This window comes from Denticeps clupeoides, chromosome 3 (genome assembly GCF_900700375.1).
Source record: "Denticeps clupeoides chromosome 3, fDenClu1.1, whole genome shotgun sequence".
NCBI lineage: Eukaryota > Metazoa > Chordata > Actinopteri > Clupeiformes > Denticipitidae > Denticeps > Denticeps clupeoides.
Genome location: NC_041709.1, coordinates 24,297,987 through 24,314,639, shown reverse-complemented (window position 1 = coordinate 24,314,639; position 16,653 = coordinate 24,297,987). Strand labels below are relative to the sequence as shown.

General features: G+C 42.4%; 1 protein-coding gene across 5 annotated transcripts in view; it reads left to right on the top strand.

The window, feature by feature from the left end:
- axin2 (axin 2 (conductin, axil)) overlaps positions 1-1,985 on the top strand; it is a 68,093-nt gene extending 66,108 nt beyond the window's left edge. For 4 of the 5 annotated variants that reach the window (XM_028972915.1, XM_028972918.1, XM_028972914.1 and 1 more), the window contains one exon: positions 68-202. In XM_028972915.1, the coding sequence (XP_028828748.1) occupies positions 68-194 (127 nt within the window). In that variant the 3' untranslated portion in view covers positions 195-202. Of the gene's footprint in view, positions 1-67 lie in introns of all 5 variants that reach the window. The other variant, XM_028972917.1, reaches the window with a different exon arrangement.
- The last annotated feature ends 14,668 nt before the right edge of the window (positions 1,986-16,653 follow it).

Below are 16,653 nucleotides of genomic sequence, written 5' to 3'. Positions count from 1 at the left end.
ACTTCCCCTAAACCTCTGTCGTACTTCGGTGGAGGATTTGACGGTGGTCCTCTGTGTGTTGTTGCAGGTACTACTTCAAAAAGGCCAGCGACGAGTTCGAGTGCGGCGCCGTGTTCGAGGAAGTGTGGGACGACTGCACCGTCCTGCCCATGTACGAGGGCAAAGTCCTGGGCAAGGTGGAGAGAATGGACTAACATCCGCCTTCCCCCCCAGAACAACAGGACACCTTTCTCAACGGCCTAATGAAGGTCCATCCCCCCATAAAGGACCGGCAACAGGACTTCTAACGCTATTGAAGGAACACACATGGAACCTACAGGAGGGATAAAATGAAGTAATCTATGGAGAGAGATGCGTAGTCCAGGGATGAACACCATTTCCCAACCGTTCAGCCTTACCCAACAAAGGAAATGGAATCCTGGGATGTGGACTACCCCGCTCTCGACTATAACCACTGAAGACATAGCTGACTGTTCTGAGCAATGCGCGAGCGGTGGCGCTCGGGAAGTGTGGTGGAGGTGGCCTGCCGTCTCCTGCTTTACCACTTTATGCTGAATCTTATGTTGAACTGCTCATACGTGTGCCTATACATACAAGCTCTTATGTATATTTACATGTATTTACTGCGGATATGTCTTGTTTTGTGTTACTTGTTTGCCTTTTTTTCCAATGGAAAGTTTTATTATTTATTGAAACTGTACCACAACCCTAACCCCTCTATCCCACGTCCAGAACGATGGACTAGCTGCTTTAATGGGAGAAATCCTTTTTTTTATTATTATTATTATTATATTTTATTTTATATTAATAGCACCCATCCTCGCCCTTCATGTAGCCCAGCTCTGTACAGTAACAGGAGCCTGTACAACCCGTTTCCACCAGGAAGCTGGCTTGAGAGTGGCACCAACACTTTTTCTGGCCGGTTTTATTATGATGACCAACAGCACCAACCTGGTAAAGTTCTGTTTCACTATGGACAAAGATGGAGTGACGTAGAGCTATGCTCTGCGGTGTCTCTTTTGTCCATGGTTGAACCAGTCCTTACAGCAGCGCAGAGCTAGCACCTACTTCGTGTTGGTGGAAAAACAGGACGTCTTATTAAATCGATCACTTAGCTTTGACACCCAAAATTAGTTTAAACACTTGAATGTCCATCGCCATGAATTCTAAGCCAAAACAAACATAACCGAACATGTCCATTTCATGTTGGCTTGGGATGTTTTTATATCCTGAACTGCTGGATGATTCCACTCTTCTCTGTAAAGCTTTTTCAATGGTGCCTTTGTAGGTTAGGACAGGATGGTGCAAGGACCAAGGAAACACTCCGATTATTTAGGAACCCAATGCGCTTGGATCGACGGTCTGTTTGAGGACCCAACATTTTGTAGCTATTTATTACCCCTTCCCCCTTCTGTAAAGCGTCCAGAACACAATTCTTGCAGATTGACGCTAGATCAACCGTTTATTCTGAATTACAAAGTACGAGTTCACTGACGCCACGTTTTCCACCAAGCTTGTTCAGGGACCAGTTCTCTGTGTTTCACCGTTTAAAAGCCTCTGGTCCAGAAAATCTTGTAGACATTGTTGGTAATCTGGTGGCGGTAATGGGTGGTGGCCACGGCTCCTGTGCGTACAGAACGGTGCGTGGTAAACTGCAGAAACTGAACACTATCATTATGTTATAGTAGTACAGCACCTGTGCCTACATGGAAACGACACCATGTTCTGCCCTGCTTCAGGGTCTATTATTCCCTTGGTTTTTAGAAGGGTACTATGTTTAAAAGATATTTTCTATGCTTTATAATATCCTGTACTCGTTGTCTTTGTTTTTTTTTGGTTTTTGTTTTTTTTTTGACATTGCTTTTTTTCTATATAAACTGTAAATTATACATTATATAAAAAAGAGTTTCATTTATTGACATATAATTATTGTAATTATAAAGAGATGTAGCCTTTATTAAAGTTTTATATTTTTCAAATGGAAAGTGACCCTTTGATTTAATAAATCTCATAAATCAACAAATCCCACTTTACCAGATGTCCCTTCTCTGCACTTACTTGCTCCGTCAGCCCACGGACGTGACACATTACATTTACAGCAGCATTTACCAGACGCCCTTATCCAGAGCGACTTACAATCAGTAGTTACAGGGACAGTCCCCCCTGGAGCAACTTAGGGTTAAGTGTCTTGCTCAGGGACACAATGGGATTTGAACCTGGGTCTTCTGGTTCATAGGCGAGTGTGATAACCACTAGGCTACTACCACCCCTTATTAGTAATATGTCAGGTCACCTTGCACAGTTGCTGGAGAAGAGTGATACGCTGAGGTCAGCATGGTCCCCAGGGTTTGCTTTGGTGGAGGAGCTGCAACAGTCTGGGCAGGCATCACCAGTCAGCGCAAAACAGATTTGGTTATTGTACATAACCAAAAGTGTACACCTTTTTACCTCAGAGACATCATAGAACCCATCATCATCCCCCAATTCCACCAGCACAGCCCCAACTTTCTGTTCATGGATTATAAAGCTCCACAACATCATGGCAGAATTGTTACAGCTCATATGGTCTGGCAACCAATGTCCCCTGACCTGAACCCCATAGAGCACGTCTGGGAGCAGTTGATGTAGAGACTAAATGATCGTACCCCTCCCCCACATGACCTGGCAGAACTGTGTGTAGAATTTGTGGAAGTGTGGAGAGCATTGCCTCAGAATAACATCATGAGGCTAGTGAGGAGCATGAGATGTCACACTCAAGCTGTGATTGCGGCAAATGGTAGAAACACCCGCTACTGACATTGTAAATATTTGTTATTTGGGGCTGTTATTGTCTAAATTTTTGGGGGTAATAACTAATGAAAATGGTGCTTCTTCTCATACATTATGTGATGCCCCGGGGCCATGGGGCTGTCACAGTAGGTGCTCATGCACCTGACTAGGGAGTCTCAATCCATTGCACCTGGCACCAATTGGGCTTAATGGATTGAGACTCCCATAAAACCAGACTTGGCTGCGACATCACAGTGGACACTGTTACTTACTTTACGTATGATTTCAGTTCCTGCCAATCGGCACATGTCTGTGGGTTTGTTTTTGTTTTTTCCCTTTGACTTAATAAATCCCATAAATCAACAAATCCCATTTTCCCAGATGTCCCATCTCTGCACTTCCTTGCACCATCAGCCCACGGACGTGACACATTATTAGCAATATGTCATGGCTGCCCACTGCTCACCAAGGGTGACTGGTTAAAAGCAGAGGACACATTTTGTTGTGTCACCGTGTGCTGTGCTGCAGTGTATCACAATGACAATCACTCACTTTACCTTTACTGATTTCATTCAAATTCAGAGCAAATAGGAAAATCACTCATGTTAATAACAATATCCATAACTTATTGTGAGTAGTGTATATATTTTCTCTCTCTTCCAAGTCTCTGTACAGGACTTTGGGTCCTAGGACTGAATAAAATGCTTTATAAATAAAGTTGGTTAGTTGGTGGGTTGGCTTTCAATCCATTAGGTTCTACATCATCGCATTCCTGGTACAAATATTAAAGCCATAATAAATCATGTCACTTTTTCTTTTGATCCTCACATTTGTACATTAGAAGACAATGAAATACTGTCCCTTGTTCTCTAGTTTGTGTATGTTTCGGTGGGGAAGACTTTTTTTAAAAATCTGGACGTGTCTGACCTTTTTGATTGTTCTCCCTGCTGTAAGTAGGACGTGAGACAACGTGGAGCCAACAGGACGTGCTTCCGGCTCCATCCCCAAACCACAATCTCCCATTCTGACCTTTTTTCTTTCTCTTTTTTACGTGACGGGAACCCCCATCTAGAGACATTGCTGGCTGCCTTCTTTGAGGGACGCCGATAGATATACTGACTGGCACCCACCTCCCCCTCCACCCACCAACCCCACAATACCTGAGCATGGAGGTTTCTGAACCAAACAAAACCACAGCTTTGTATTACAGCGCAATCGCTGACATTTATTGTACGTTTTTCTGCCAGATTACAAAGGACACCTTTCACTTAGATTTGTTTTCACATTTTTTTATGGGACGTGGAGTGAAATAAAAAAAAAAGTCAAACAAAGTAGCCAACTGCAGTAGTTATTACAATTGCAACAGGCGGCTAACTACCTTCAAATGTCGCAATGCAAACACACATGGAAGGCTTACTATTCGTTTCACACTCCAGCTAACTCGATATGGACATTTTATTTGGGAATTTCATTGTATTTTGAGCCTTATTTTTGTGGGTAAAAATCTTTTTTAGCACCTGGTATTTCCAGGGGGTCTCCCATCCAAGTACTGAAAAGGCCTGACCCTGCTTAGCTTCTGAGATTGAAAGAGATTGGACATTCTCAAGGTGGTATGGCCGTAAGCAAGAGCCATTCCTGGTTTTATGAAGAAGGAAGAAATGCTTTAACTTCTACTAGCAGCCCATTGGCCAAAAGTTGTAACAATGAACACTGGGAACAGATAATGGAACAGCTTTAGAATACGAACAATACATCTATTCACATCCAGCTCACGTTTGTATACTCTCTGATTAAAATGGAGCACTTTACTGTCAGCCACGAGTCCAGTTCATTCCAAGTTGACTGGCCAGCATTTCTTTTCATACAGGGTAAATGTAGGTTTTAGAGCTATGCTATGAGACCTACAGTATCGTACTGTATGTTGGAGAGGAGGAACTAACCACCCACCCAGCCCTTTTTGTTTATCTATAAATATTTCTGATGCCCAGAAGAGGAACTTTAATTATGTTTTATAAACAATGTTTAAAAGGGGAGGAGCCTGTATGCATGATTGATGCACCCACACATTCTTCTTGAAAAATTCCCCTTCATGAGAAATGAATCATCAACTTGATCAATACATCTCATATCTGAAGTAACATTCATCATCATTAGTTCGTAACTAGAGTTCTGGTATCGTTCAATGTACGTTACAATTCAGCACCACGCACTGATGTTTCTGGCAGTCCTCGCCTCCCCCTTTCCTCTCCAAACAGCGCATTAACTGTTCTATTCATTTCTGCATGTGTAGTGGTAATTGGCATTTAGCATGGTTCTGGCCATTGTAAACATGGCCGTGTGAGGCTGTTAGGAGCGCTTCCTCTGTCGCTCCCTCGGCTATATTAGCTCAGAAGCCAGCCCGGGCCCATTGTACCGCCAGCCTTTGTAGATCTGCAGAGGATTTTTTTTTTTTAATCGCCTTTTTATTTATTTTTTTTTCATCGGCAGCTTCCCGTTAGCATATTTAATTGCCAGGTAAAATCGCTAGTGTACAATCCGTTTAATTGTTTGATTGTACAGTAACCGTGAGGAGCGAAAGAGATGGCAGAGGGAGGGGGGAGAAAGGGATAAAGAGACGAAGGAGCAGCGAGAAGAGAAAGAGAGGCTCTGTTGCCAGAATACACATCAAAGCCATGCCTTGATGTTGATGTTGAATGGGCATTAATGGTTTCTGAAGGCAAGAGATTGCATAAAAAAAAGAAAAGAGAGACAGAGCAGGCAAGAGAGAGAGAGCGAGAGACAGAGAGAGAGAATGAAAAAAAATTAAACCCCTTGCTGGCAATCCCGCCAGCAATCACGCTAAATGCATAAACATGGGAAACCTCTGCCAGAAAGAGAGCGAGGGAAGAGAAAGGGAGTTATGAGTTCAAAAGGATCTGTGAGTTTTCATGTTAAGTTTAGATTTTGAACATTGGCTTGGCTGCTGGTGCTCTGCCTCTTGCCGTTTGAACTCCTGCTAATGAACAATGATCATTTGCACAGGCGTAAACAGCATTAAAAGGGATGTTTTTATTAATAATCTATATTTTTTTTCTTTCAATTCATTTTCAAGGACGTGGGGCTACTTAGAATGCAATTAAAAGGCAAAGAAGGGAAAGAGGCAAAGAAAAAACTCTTTGGACCTTTTAAAAGGTGCATGCTCTCTTAATTTTTCCCTAAAAATATCAAAAATATCATATGAATGGGTCCTTAAGACACCAATGAAGTGAATTGATTGTCACACAGTGACACAAAGAAACGTGTCCTCTGCTTTTAATCGTCACCCTTAGTGAACTGTAGGCAGCCATGAAAGGCGCCTGGGATCAGTGTGTCGGGACAGTGCTTTGATCAGTGGATTGGGATTCGAACCGGCAACCTTCTGATTACAGGGCCGTTTCCTTACCCACTAGGCCACCACTGCCCAAGTGTTATAAGCACCCAGGCGTGTAGCTTTATTAATGAGCTGCTCAATTTGAGCACATTTACCCACAGTTGAGGAGAGTTGAGGAGGGAACATGAAGGTCCACCACCATTCCTGGTCTCTGTGCCCTGACAGATACCCACTCCAGCATGCAACATTAGCAAAAGTTGTACCTTCACTCACCACCCTTGATTCTACATTTTGTCTTTGAGTCCAAAATATATCTGAAGCCATACTGGAGTTCATTATAGGATATGTTGCTTAACCATTTGCATTCCTAGATTTTGATGTTTTATTGCTGAACATCTGTTTCTACGGCCTGTTTTTCATGTAAATGCTGGTTAGCTGAATGGATGACTTATTTTGAAGCTCCAACCCTCAACATTGTTAGCAGGAATCAGCATAAATGCTATTAGCTGGTCTTTTGCAGGAAATCACCTAGTTTATACTGGTTGGAAACTAGCATCACCATGAGCTTGGAGGAAATCAATCAAATTTCCACTAAATGTCTGATTCTGATTCAGGTATTAATGCAGTGCAGCCAAATTTGAAGCACAGTTCTTCGCTCCATCCTAAGCTGAGGAGTAAATTCAAATTTTATGATCTGGTGGTGAAATCCACAGTTATGTTCCATTTCATTTGTTTGTTCCACCTTTTTTTTTAAAGCTGTTTTATTTTCAGGGAGTTTGTGTGAAATGGCTACACATTGTCTATTTTTCATGGGCCGCCCCCCATACAGGCAATAATCTGCTGGTTCTCCCGGGGCAGTCTGCTCGGTTTCTGCTGAAACCACTGTAAACAGCAAGAACAATTTCACTGGCAGGGCCTGTATTTACAGAACGGGAACCACAGACATTTTTAGCTGTGCGTTTGAGTTCGGGTAAACAGGGCCAATCGGCCTCCCGCTCTGATCACTCGAACAAGGGATGTAACTCTGTGGTCTTGGTGGGCTCCTGGTAGTCTCCCATTGTTCCTCAAAGAAGTACAGATTCAGACATTTCAGAAGGCTGAAACCAACTGGATCACATGCTCTTCCACAGCTCAGAAAAGCCCTGCATACCAGCGTGACCAGAGAAAATGTGATGCCTCTGTATATTCGGCCCAGAAATGACTAGCGACGTCTAGCTGTACCCATATGTTTATGTATACTTCCTGCTTATGCGAAGATAGCTTCCAGCGTTCGAATGACGGACACGCTCTGCACCGCAGAATTGAACAAGAACAACTACTTGTTTGGTGCATCACACGCATGCAGACACAACAGGGTATTATTTTGCTATAAATGAGCTCAAGTCTTTCGAGGACATTTATTTTCTCTGCTCATTGGCGGTTCTGATTGGATTTGTCACGTACAACCCTGCCAACGTGAGCCCGACTGTTCTGCGTTGTAATGTGGTTGAAAACTACGTTTAATGCTAATTGTGATAAGGAGTTAAAATAAATCACAACTGAATAATGTCTCCAACAACACATTGAAAGTGTCACTTCAAAATGGGCCATTTTGTAAAGAAAGACATTAACACGACATTTACAATCAACATTCAATTTGTCACGCAATCATTACCTTTTTCTGGCCAGGAGTAGAAGACGACGTGTTGGCTGGGATTGCACATGGGCTAATGCTAATATGTGCTTCTGTGTGTATAATATGTTAATATGCATATGTAGCACCCTCTCAGGTGCACTGATATTATTTGTATTATTTTTGTTATTATCTGTACAGCAAGTGTATTTTTGTTTCATTATATGCTCATATAATATGTTTATATCTTGTTTAAACTGTGTAATGGTATGCAGAGTTTATTTTGTGCTGTCCTATCATAGAGGCGGATGGAGAGCATGTGACAAGTTTAGTGGGAGTGTTACACATATACTCCACAATGTGCTGTTATATGCTGGGTAACACAATGACAAACACAAACTCTCACTTTTAATGATTCTGCTATAAATACTGATACAACATTCTTTTTTTAATGAATAAATGAACATTTTTGCTAATAATACAGTTGTGGAAACTTCAAAACTAGCCATGTTGAAAAAGAAAGACAACTTCATCAGGAATTGTATTGATTTGTGAGTTAACATTGACTACTGCTAACATATGTTACAATGTTAGGTGACAATGTTAATGCTGAAAGTGTTTTTTTTTTCATGTTCTAGCCCCATACCAGAACGTTTGTGAGCGAGTAGGAACTTACTCCAAAGTGAGAAGAACAGAGCGGCCCTGCTTCCTTGTGCTGGCACTGTTCTTGCATACCTCCAGGCCCACAGAGGGGACTCCCTAGACGACTGTGGGGTCTGTGGTCAAGCCACTCTGGGTTTGGAGCCTTTCCATGTAGCATAGCAGAACGGCATCATATCATGTGACCCATCCCATTCACTTCAGTACAGAGGCGATGTGCATTAAGCAGTGGTGGCCTAGCGCGGGAAAGCAGACTTGTAGCCAAAAGGTTCCTGGTTCAAATCCTGAGTCAATAAGGTGCCATTGAGGTCTGCTTGATCAAGGTACCATCCCTTGATCAAGCACTGCTCCCCGGGCACCTTTCATGGCTGCCCACTGCTAACCATGGGTTACATGCAGATGACACATTTTGTTGTGTGCTGCTGTGCCTCACAATCGCTTTCAGTTCACTTTCATTGCCAGGCCAGCGAGGGCATGATTCAGATAGGCAGATTGAATCCCTCCGCAGGCTGTTTTCATGCTTTCCCTGTTGCAAAGTGCTGGGTGCATGGTCTGTAGGACGTAAGCAGCAGCGAGATGGGATGGAAATGTGTGTTGGTACACAACCGAGGGTGCTGATTACGATGCCCGGCGCTTCAGTGTGGAAAAGGAGTCAAGAAAAACACACAAAGCGCCGGAGAGCCCTCGCTGATTGCAGCTCCGCGGACTCCAACAAAGCACCTGGGTCTTAATGTGTGTGCGCAAGTCTTAAAGTCAGCCGCTTTCCCATCGCTGGTGCGGCCTGCTCCAACTAGGAGGCTTACATTCCTATTGTCTGGGCTCAAGCCTCCACACCTGTTAGAGATTGAGTTTGAGCACAGCTCAGCTGCAAGCCATTTAAGCTAACACCCAAGTTGATAACCACGCCTGAGTACCCGACGCTCGGCTAATGAACGATGCATCTCGCTCCTAAAGCCGCTTTTAATGATGGGAAATGGCCACAGCATACACAAACATGGCTGGTTTGAGCTCGGCAGACTACCCTCATGTAGAGGTGGGGGCAAATTGTGACACAGCACACATGTAACCACCCTACAGTGCTTAGTAAATTAAATTAGTAAAACGGTTAATATTTCAACAAAATAATGAACTATATACCCAAACAAAATGAATTTTTCTACTTAAAACACTTCAAAGGAAGTGGTCTTGCTTTAAGTTCAAGTATCCTTTACCAGTAGATGACACTAAATCCAAAAAATATAGCTGTGAATTAGCCGTGATAACAGGGGAATCTTAAGGTTATTATTGACAATAATATAAATATGATTGTGGTCAATCTCATCATTGTAATAGCCCAAATTTTTGTTGATTTTTGTTATGCTGTTACGATCTGACTCTGGCGGGGTTCTCCCTCTTCGCATTCCAATCCGGAGTTTCATGTTGGCAATGTCCTCCTGATGTCCTAATTTTGTGCAACTGTGTTTGAGTATAAATATAAGCCTTGTTTGGTCATTGGTTGTTTCCCGGTCTCTGTACATGCCTTGCTGTGTTGTGTTAAATCCCCTTTTTGTGACCTTTTTACCTGCCCTGCCGTGTTGTTGTAACATATGCGTAAAAATGATGCAAGACCTTCCCCGCTGTAAGCAGAACAGTCTGATCTTTAAACTATAATTATTTTTATTAATATTATTTCAAATGTTGAATTAATGCTGCAACAATTATTACATTTTTTTTTTTATTTAAAGAAAATTCAACAATTTAGTGACATTCAACAGAACCCACCAGACATATCAGTGTTTATTCACAGGCAAATCATAGTTCACACATATGAAAATCACAGTTGATCTGAATCTTTTCTGCTCTCTTGGTCCATGTGGGCACTTTTCCTTATGAATGAGCGCTTTAAGATTGGAGGTGGGGTCGGGGAGAATGGGTGGTGCATCCAGCCTCTACATATGTTCCTGGATGTGCTGGAGATCCATGATCCTCGTGGAGAGGCATGTGATGGTGGGGGCCAAGGACTTGGAACCAGGCATATGTCTTTAGTTTGGGCGGTTGAGAAGAAAACTGCTCTGTTTGTTTTCTGCAATACACAAGGGCAACACATTGTGGAAATGATCATTAAATCTGTGCCTCTTACTCAACTGACTGGTGCTCGCAGACTCTCCCACTTCAGAAATGTTCAAAAACAAATCTTAAAAGGGAAAAAACAAGGAAGAGCAGGATGAAGAAAGTCTGGATGGGAAGAAAGTTTCATGAATCACTTGTCTGCAGCTGACTCACGCTCTGAGCCCGAGGCCAAGCTTCTTGATGGGGGCCCAGAGTTGGTGATTAGCGGGCGTGCACGTAAACTTGCACCGTGCAGAGAAGGGTACTTGGCTCCTCACCTCTGCAGATACAGGCCAGCTCTGATACCCTGCAGAGGGGAACATGGCGAAGTGCACGCCTCTGAGATTGTTGCGTCAGCTTGCGGAGAGGGGCGTGTGAAATGGGCCAAGAGGCTTAGAATCAATCGCTGACTGGCAGCAGACATCCAGATGACTTGATATATTACTAGTTGTACACTTCAATTATCTATTTATTATCTATATATTATTATCTATATATTATCCATTACTTTGGTTCTCAAACAGTGGTACTCAGGTTCCCTCTAGTGGTATGTCAAGAGTAACTCAGATGAATATTCATTTAAATACAATGTTGGAGGTAACACAAATATATGGACATAATTCTTACTTTTACTGAAAGTACTGTTGTACAGTTGTTGTTCAAAAAAGATATTTAAGCCATGTAAATTAAGACTATTTTAATTCAAATGAAATTCAAAGATTTATTTTGCTGACTGTCTAAAGAATATAAATATCATACTGCTCTGTGCTGGTTCTTTTCATATAATACATATAATTTTTGGTTTTAAAATGTATTCTGTTTGGCATGATACTGTAGGTTTTTTCCAATAATTGCTGTGTGAAACCTCTTAAAAACACAACTTTTTTCCCAAGATATCCTTAATATCCATAAAAATTATATCACAGCTCAAATTAAGGTGATTATTATATTAATTAATGACATTAAAGTTCTGAGTCCAGTGTTCTGAATAAACTGTTGAAACACCCTGACGATGAGTGAAAGCAAAGATCTCTGAGAAGATGTTCAAAGTGAAAACCAGATGCAGAATACAGGCCATGATGATGGTTGCACTTCATCAGCTTAATGACTCTTTTCCTCTTCCTGGTGAACCCTAACTTGCTGTTCGGTCACAGGTGCGCTGCTTGACCAATGAAATTTTGTTTTATTTTAAACATATTTTGTCTAAAACGCTAAACAAAACCAAAACATATACCTTACCATATATTCTACACTTCCTAGAGCTTCCCACCCTTCCCACCCAAACTGAGCTATCGGGGAGAAGAGCCTTGGTGAGAGATGTAAAGAAGAGCCCAAAGATCACATTGGCTGAGCTACAGAGATGCCGTTGGGAGATGGGAGAGTTGTAGAACGTCAACAATCACTGCAGCCCTCCACCAGTCTGGGCTTTGTGGCAGAGTGGCTTGATGGAAGTCTCTCCACAGTGCATGAAAGCCTGCATGGAGTTTGCTAAAAAAAAACACCTGATAGACTCCAAGATGGTGAGAAATAATATTTGATACCTTAATTCTAAGTGATGGCCTTAATTCTAAGCAGTATGTGTGGAGAAAACCAGGGACTTTTACTTTACTTTACTGTACTTTATTTAGCAGACGCTTTTATCCAAAGCGACTTACAAGAGGAAGACACCAGCAATTCTCCTTCGATTTCTATAGAATTTTGAGTTTACAAAACAAAGAGCCCTGATAAGGCTCAACTTGTCAGCAAAGAGCATGCTGACAAGTTAGGAGATTGGAGATTGTTCAGTGCTAGACAAAGAAAAAATTATAATATATATATATATTTGTATTGTTTTGTGCAATGTGTACGCATGTGCGTGTGTAAGTGTTAGATTTGTCTGAAATACTTTTTGAATATGAGGGTTTTCATCTGCTTCTTAAAAGTGGTGGTAGTCTCGGCTAGTCAAATGGAGGAGGGCAGGTTGTTCCACCAGCCAGGGACAACAACGGAGAACAGAGTTCATTGGAATCGGAGACCCTGTGAAGAAGGAGTTTTCAGTCTCATTCCATTTGCTGATCTGAGAGAGCGTGCAGGAGTGTAGCTAGGTTCCATTTACAGCCCTGTAGGCAAGCATCAAGGATTTGTACTCAATGCGAGCAGTTACTGGGAGCCAGTTGAGAGAGGTAAGAAGAGGTGTAACATGGGTGTATTTTGGCTGATTGAAGATGAGATGGGCTGCCATTTTTGGATCATCTGGAGTGGTTTTATGGTGACTGCAGAGACTCCAGCCAAGAGAGAGTTACAATAGTCGAGTTTGGAGATGACCATTGCCTGGACAAGGAGCTGCATAGCCTGTTGCGAGAGAAAAGGCCGAATCTTGAAAAGGCACTGCTCATCACCTGTCCAATACAGTCCCAACAGTGAAGCATGGTGGTGGCAGCATCATGCTGTGGGAGTGTTTTGCAGGTGCAGGGAGAGGGCGACTGGTTGAAACTGAGGGAAAGATGAATGCAGCCAAGTACAGAGACATCTGGGATGAAAACATTCTCCAGAGTGCTCAGGATCTCAGATTGGGCTGAAGGTTTACCTTAAAAGCAGAGGAAACAATGACCCTATAAGTACACAGCTCAAAGTATGAAGGAGTGGCTTCAAAACAACTATGTGACTGTTCTTAAATGTCCCAGCTAGAGCCCTGACTTAAACCCAATTGAGATTCTCTGGAGAGTCCTAAAAAAAACGTTTACTATCCAACCTGCCAGAACTGGAGAGGATCTGCAAGGAGGAATGGCAGAGGATCCCCAAATCCAGATGTGCCATTGAGCAAAGCACCATCCCCACAAACTGCTCCCCGTGTGCCTGTCATGGCTGCCCACTGTCACCAAGGGGGATGGTTAAAAGCAGAGGAAACATTTCATTGTGTCACCATGTGCTGTGCTGCAGTGTCTGCAAAAATGTCAACAGTTCTGACAATATTAGGTGCTGTGTGTTCATGAGGGAAAAAATTAACTTTTAGCAAATGGCTGCAATATAACAAAGAGCATAACATTTAAGCGTGTCTGAATACTTTCCATACCCACTGTAAAGAGAGATAAATATATGCATCTGATTTTTTTCATGTTGTATGCAGACATTTCTTCCTTTTTTGTTTATCTTACTACCACTTTTGTACAATGACAAGATACATTGACTGATACTTAAAGACCCTGAAGGAATTATGAAACAAGATTCTTCTTCTTCTTTTTTTTTTTGTCAGTCAGCTTACAATGTTGATTCCATGTCCAATATTGTGAGCATTTATTGTAAGAATATGGAAATTGCTGGGAGGGAGGCATGTCTGTGTGGGTGACTGATTGCTGCTCGATGGATGTATGCAGGAAATAAACCAGACAAACACGTGAGCCGACAGGCAGATTGTTTCGAATGACGGAGCTGGGATCAGGCGACATGACATGTCACGATTCCCACAGGCCTCTGAAATGGGACGCTGGAAAAGCAAACAGATCATTTATTCATATGTTTCTTCTGGGTTGTTTGTGCAGCTCGCCATCCCCGATGTCACACTCCCATTTCATGTGTCACAGGAGTATAACATGTTTATGTTTGGGAGCGATCAAAGTCACACATTTCCTTTTTCCTCTCCTTCGAAAGAATGGCCAAGTCGCCACATCATACATTATTGACCAGAAATCACAAAATGATTTGGTCTGTAGGGTTGGTGGGACAGTAATGGCCTAGGTTCGAATCCCGAACCCCACACGCTGCTCCCCGGGTGCCTGTCATGGCTGCCCACTGCTCACCAAGGGTGACGGGATAAAAACAGTGTGCTGTGCTGTTGTGTTCATTTCACTAAATTCAACAGGAACAGGGGGCTGGTGTACTAAAAAAAAATTAACGTTGAAGCTGTTGCATCATTTTAAAATATTCCTTGACTGAATGTTGTTAATTAAATAATAATTACAAGTGTTTGCATTTGTGGGCAGGGATGCCAAAGCCCCACTAATGCCAAGTTGACTAAACAGGCGAACCCTAACCCTGCCAGTAGAACCTTGGCTAAGAAACGAGAATTTGGTGATATACCATGTACACCATATAAGTCTTCCCAGCAGAGAAATCTCCCTTCTAAACAACCATCCAGCATCCCATGCATGCATGCGTGAAGCCCACTGCATTCCTTACACACCCAAGCTTTTCATCATAGAAAGCAGGAGGCCTTCTCTACATAAAAAGGCAAAAATTAGGCTGCCTTTGAACTAGAGAAGCGATGGGACCCGAGGGAGAGCAAAGCTGAATTTTAAAAGCGTTCGCATGCTTTCTATGGATTCCGCACTACTGCTGCACACAGTTCCTGAACCTTCCAGGAGTCGTTATAAATCACGTAGATTCAGTCAAGTTAAATGGGTTGTCATATGATACTTAGCCAAGAAATGATAAAAGCATGAGACCTGCAAGAGGTTGTCCAAGGTAAAACCCCTCCAGGAAGCAGAGGAAAAACTGTCACCCCACCCTATCCCCCTCAGACCAAGGCCGAGCAGCAAGCAGAGCTCAAATTCTTGTTGACATTCTGAGAACAGGCTACGGAGAATAGGGGTGATGGGAACGTGCTCGCCCAAATCCCCTTGCTTGGCAGCTTCCCTTCACGAGATGCATGCGGCAGAAGATAGAGGACAAGGCCCTCCCCCAACCCCCTGCAAAGCTCAAACCCAAGAGCTATCCATTTCAACTTCAATGGCAGCCAGGCTGCTTGTGAAGACTTGAAACGGGTGTCTTTGGGAGGCTTTAGAAGTGCCCAGGCATGCCTCCTTTACCTGACAGGACATGAAGCTTATTTTTTATGATTCAATACACAGATATCAACTGGAAGACTGAGCAGAAAGGAGAAAAATGACTATAGTCATAAAATAGTAACCCTAATCTAATAAAAACACCACTAGAACAATTCAGCACAATGTGCAAAAAAGGTTACTGTTAAATTCAACAAAATATGCAACCTGGAATATACACATGCATTCATATTCCTGTTTACATTACAACACCATGTTGGACATTCAAGATTAATTTGTAATTGAATTGAGAGACTGATTACAATGAAATGATGTTATGTAAGTAAAACTGGATTTCCAAACTGGAAATTCATTGATTGATAAACTCCATGCACAGCTCTGAGCATAGCCCCGCCCACTGCAAAGTGGACAAGAGTCTGGGAGGGTGACGTAGTCTATAGGGGAAGAGTTAGTCAGTGATATCCACAGATATTCGAGTGTGGAATACCCATTTTATCATAAAAAAAAACAGGCTGATCAAATGCAAATATAGTGCTTTTTATATAAAAATTCAGATGCACATACTGTATAAAAATTACAGAGACAGAATTATTTGCCTGTTCAAGCTGGACATATACTAAGTGTTGCTTTTCAAAACAATAGCTCCACCCCCATCTCTGACTATAACTCATACCATAATGTTTAGATGAGGGGACAGGACTGATTTGGGACGTAGCACTGCAAAAGGCCGGAGTGTGTCTCTGTCAGTGAACAGTTGCTCTAAATTAAATTTTTTTATTAAGATTTCGCCGCAAAATGAACATCACACATCATTGATGTTTTTTTATTGCTGTACACATCACTTAGTTTACCACTCCAAACACTCATTTAAGTGTGGAAACCAAAAAAGAAATTGATCAAACGTTTAAACCAAAGGAATCATTCACACCCAGCCTGGGACGTGCTCATGTCTGGTCCGTATCTGCTGTCCTGCTCTTTAAAGGCGGGCTAAATGAGATGGAATCATCACAACATGAATGCATCAGTCATTAACACGGCACTGATTACATGCTGGGCCGAGCACACAAGACGGACGACCTTCTTCCCAAAAAGAAACAAGCACTCGAGACTCGAGACCATCTCGCTGTCCGCCTTTTGGTTTCTTCTCAAGTTTGTTTGATGTACATCAAAGGTCTCTCAATTTAGATCTGTTTGAAGCCACCTCATTGTGTTCGATGAACAAACAAACATCACATCAGAATGTGTCTTATGCCCGTGGCGCAAAACAGGTCTATCTGCACGGCGTTCAAAAAACTCAATTCTGGACTTCTTTTACAAGGCTTCTTTAAACTGACCTTTTCACTTAAGGAAGAAAGGATGGAGGAAAAAGGGCCTGAGAAGAAGAAGAAGGCAAACGACCAGGCTTTGCTTTGCCT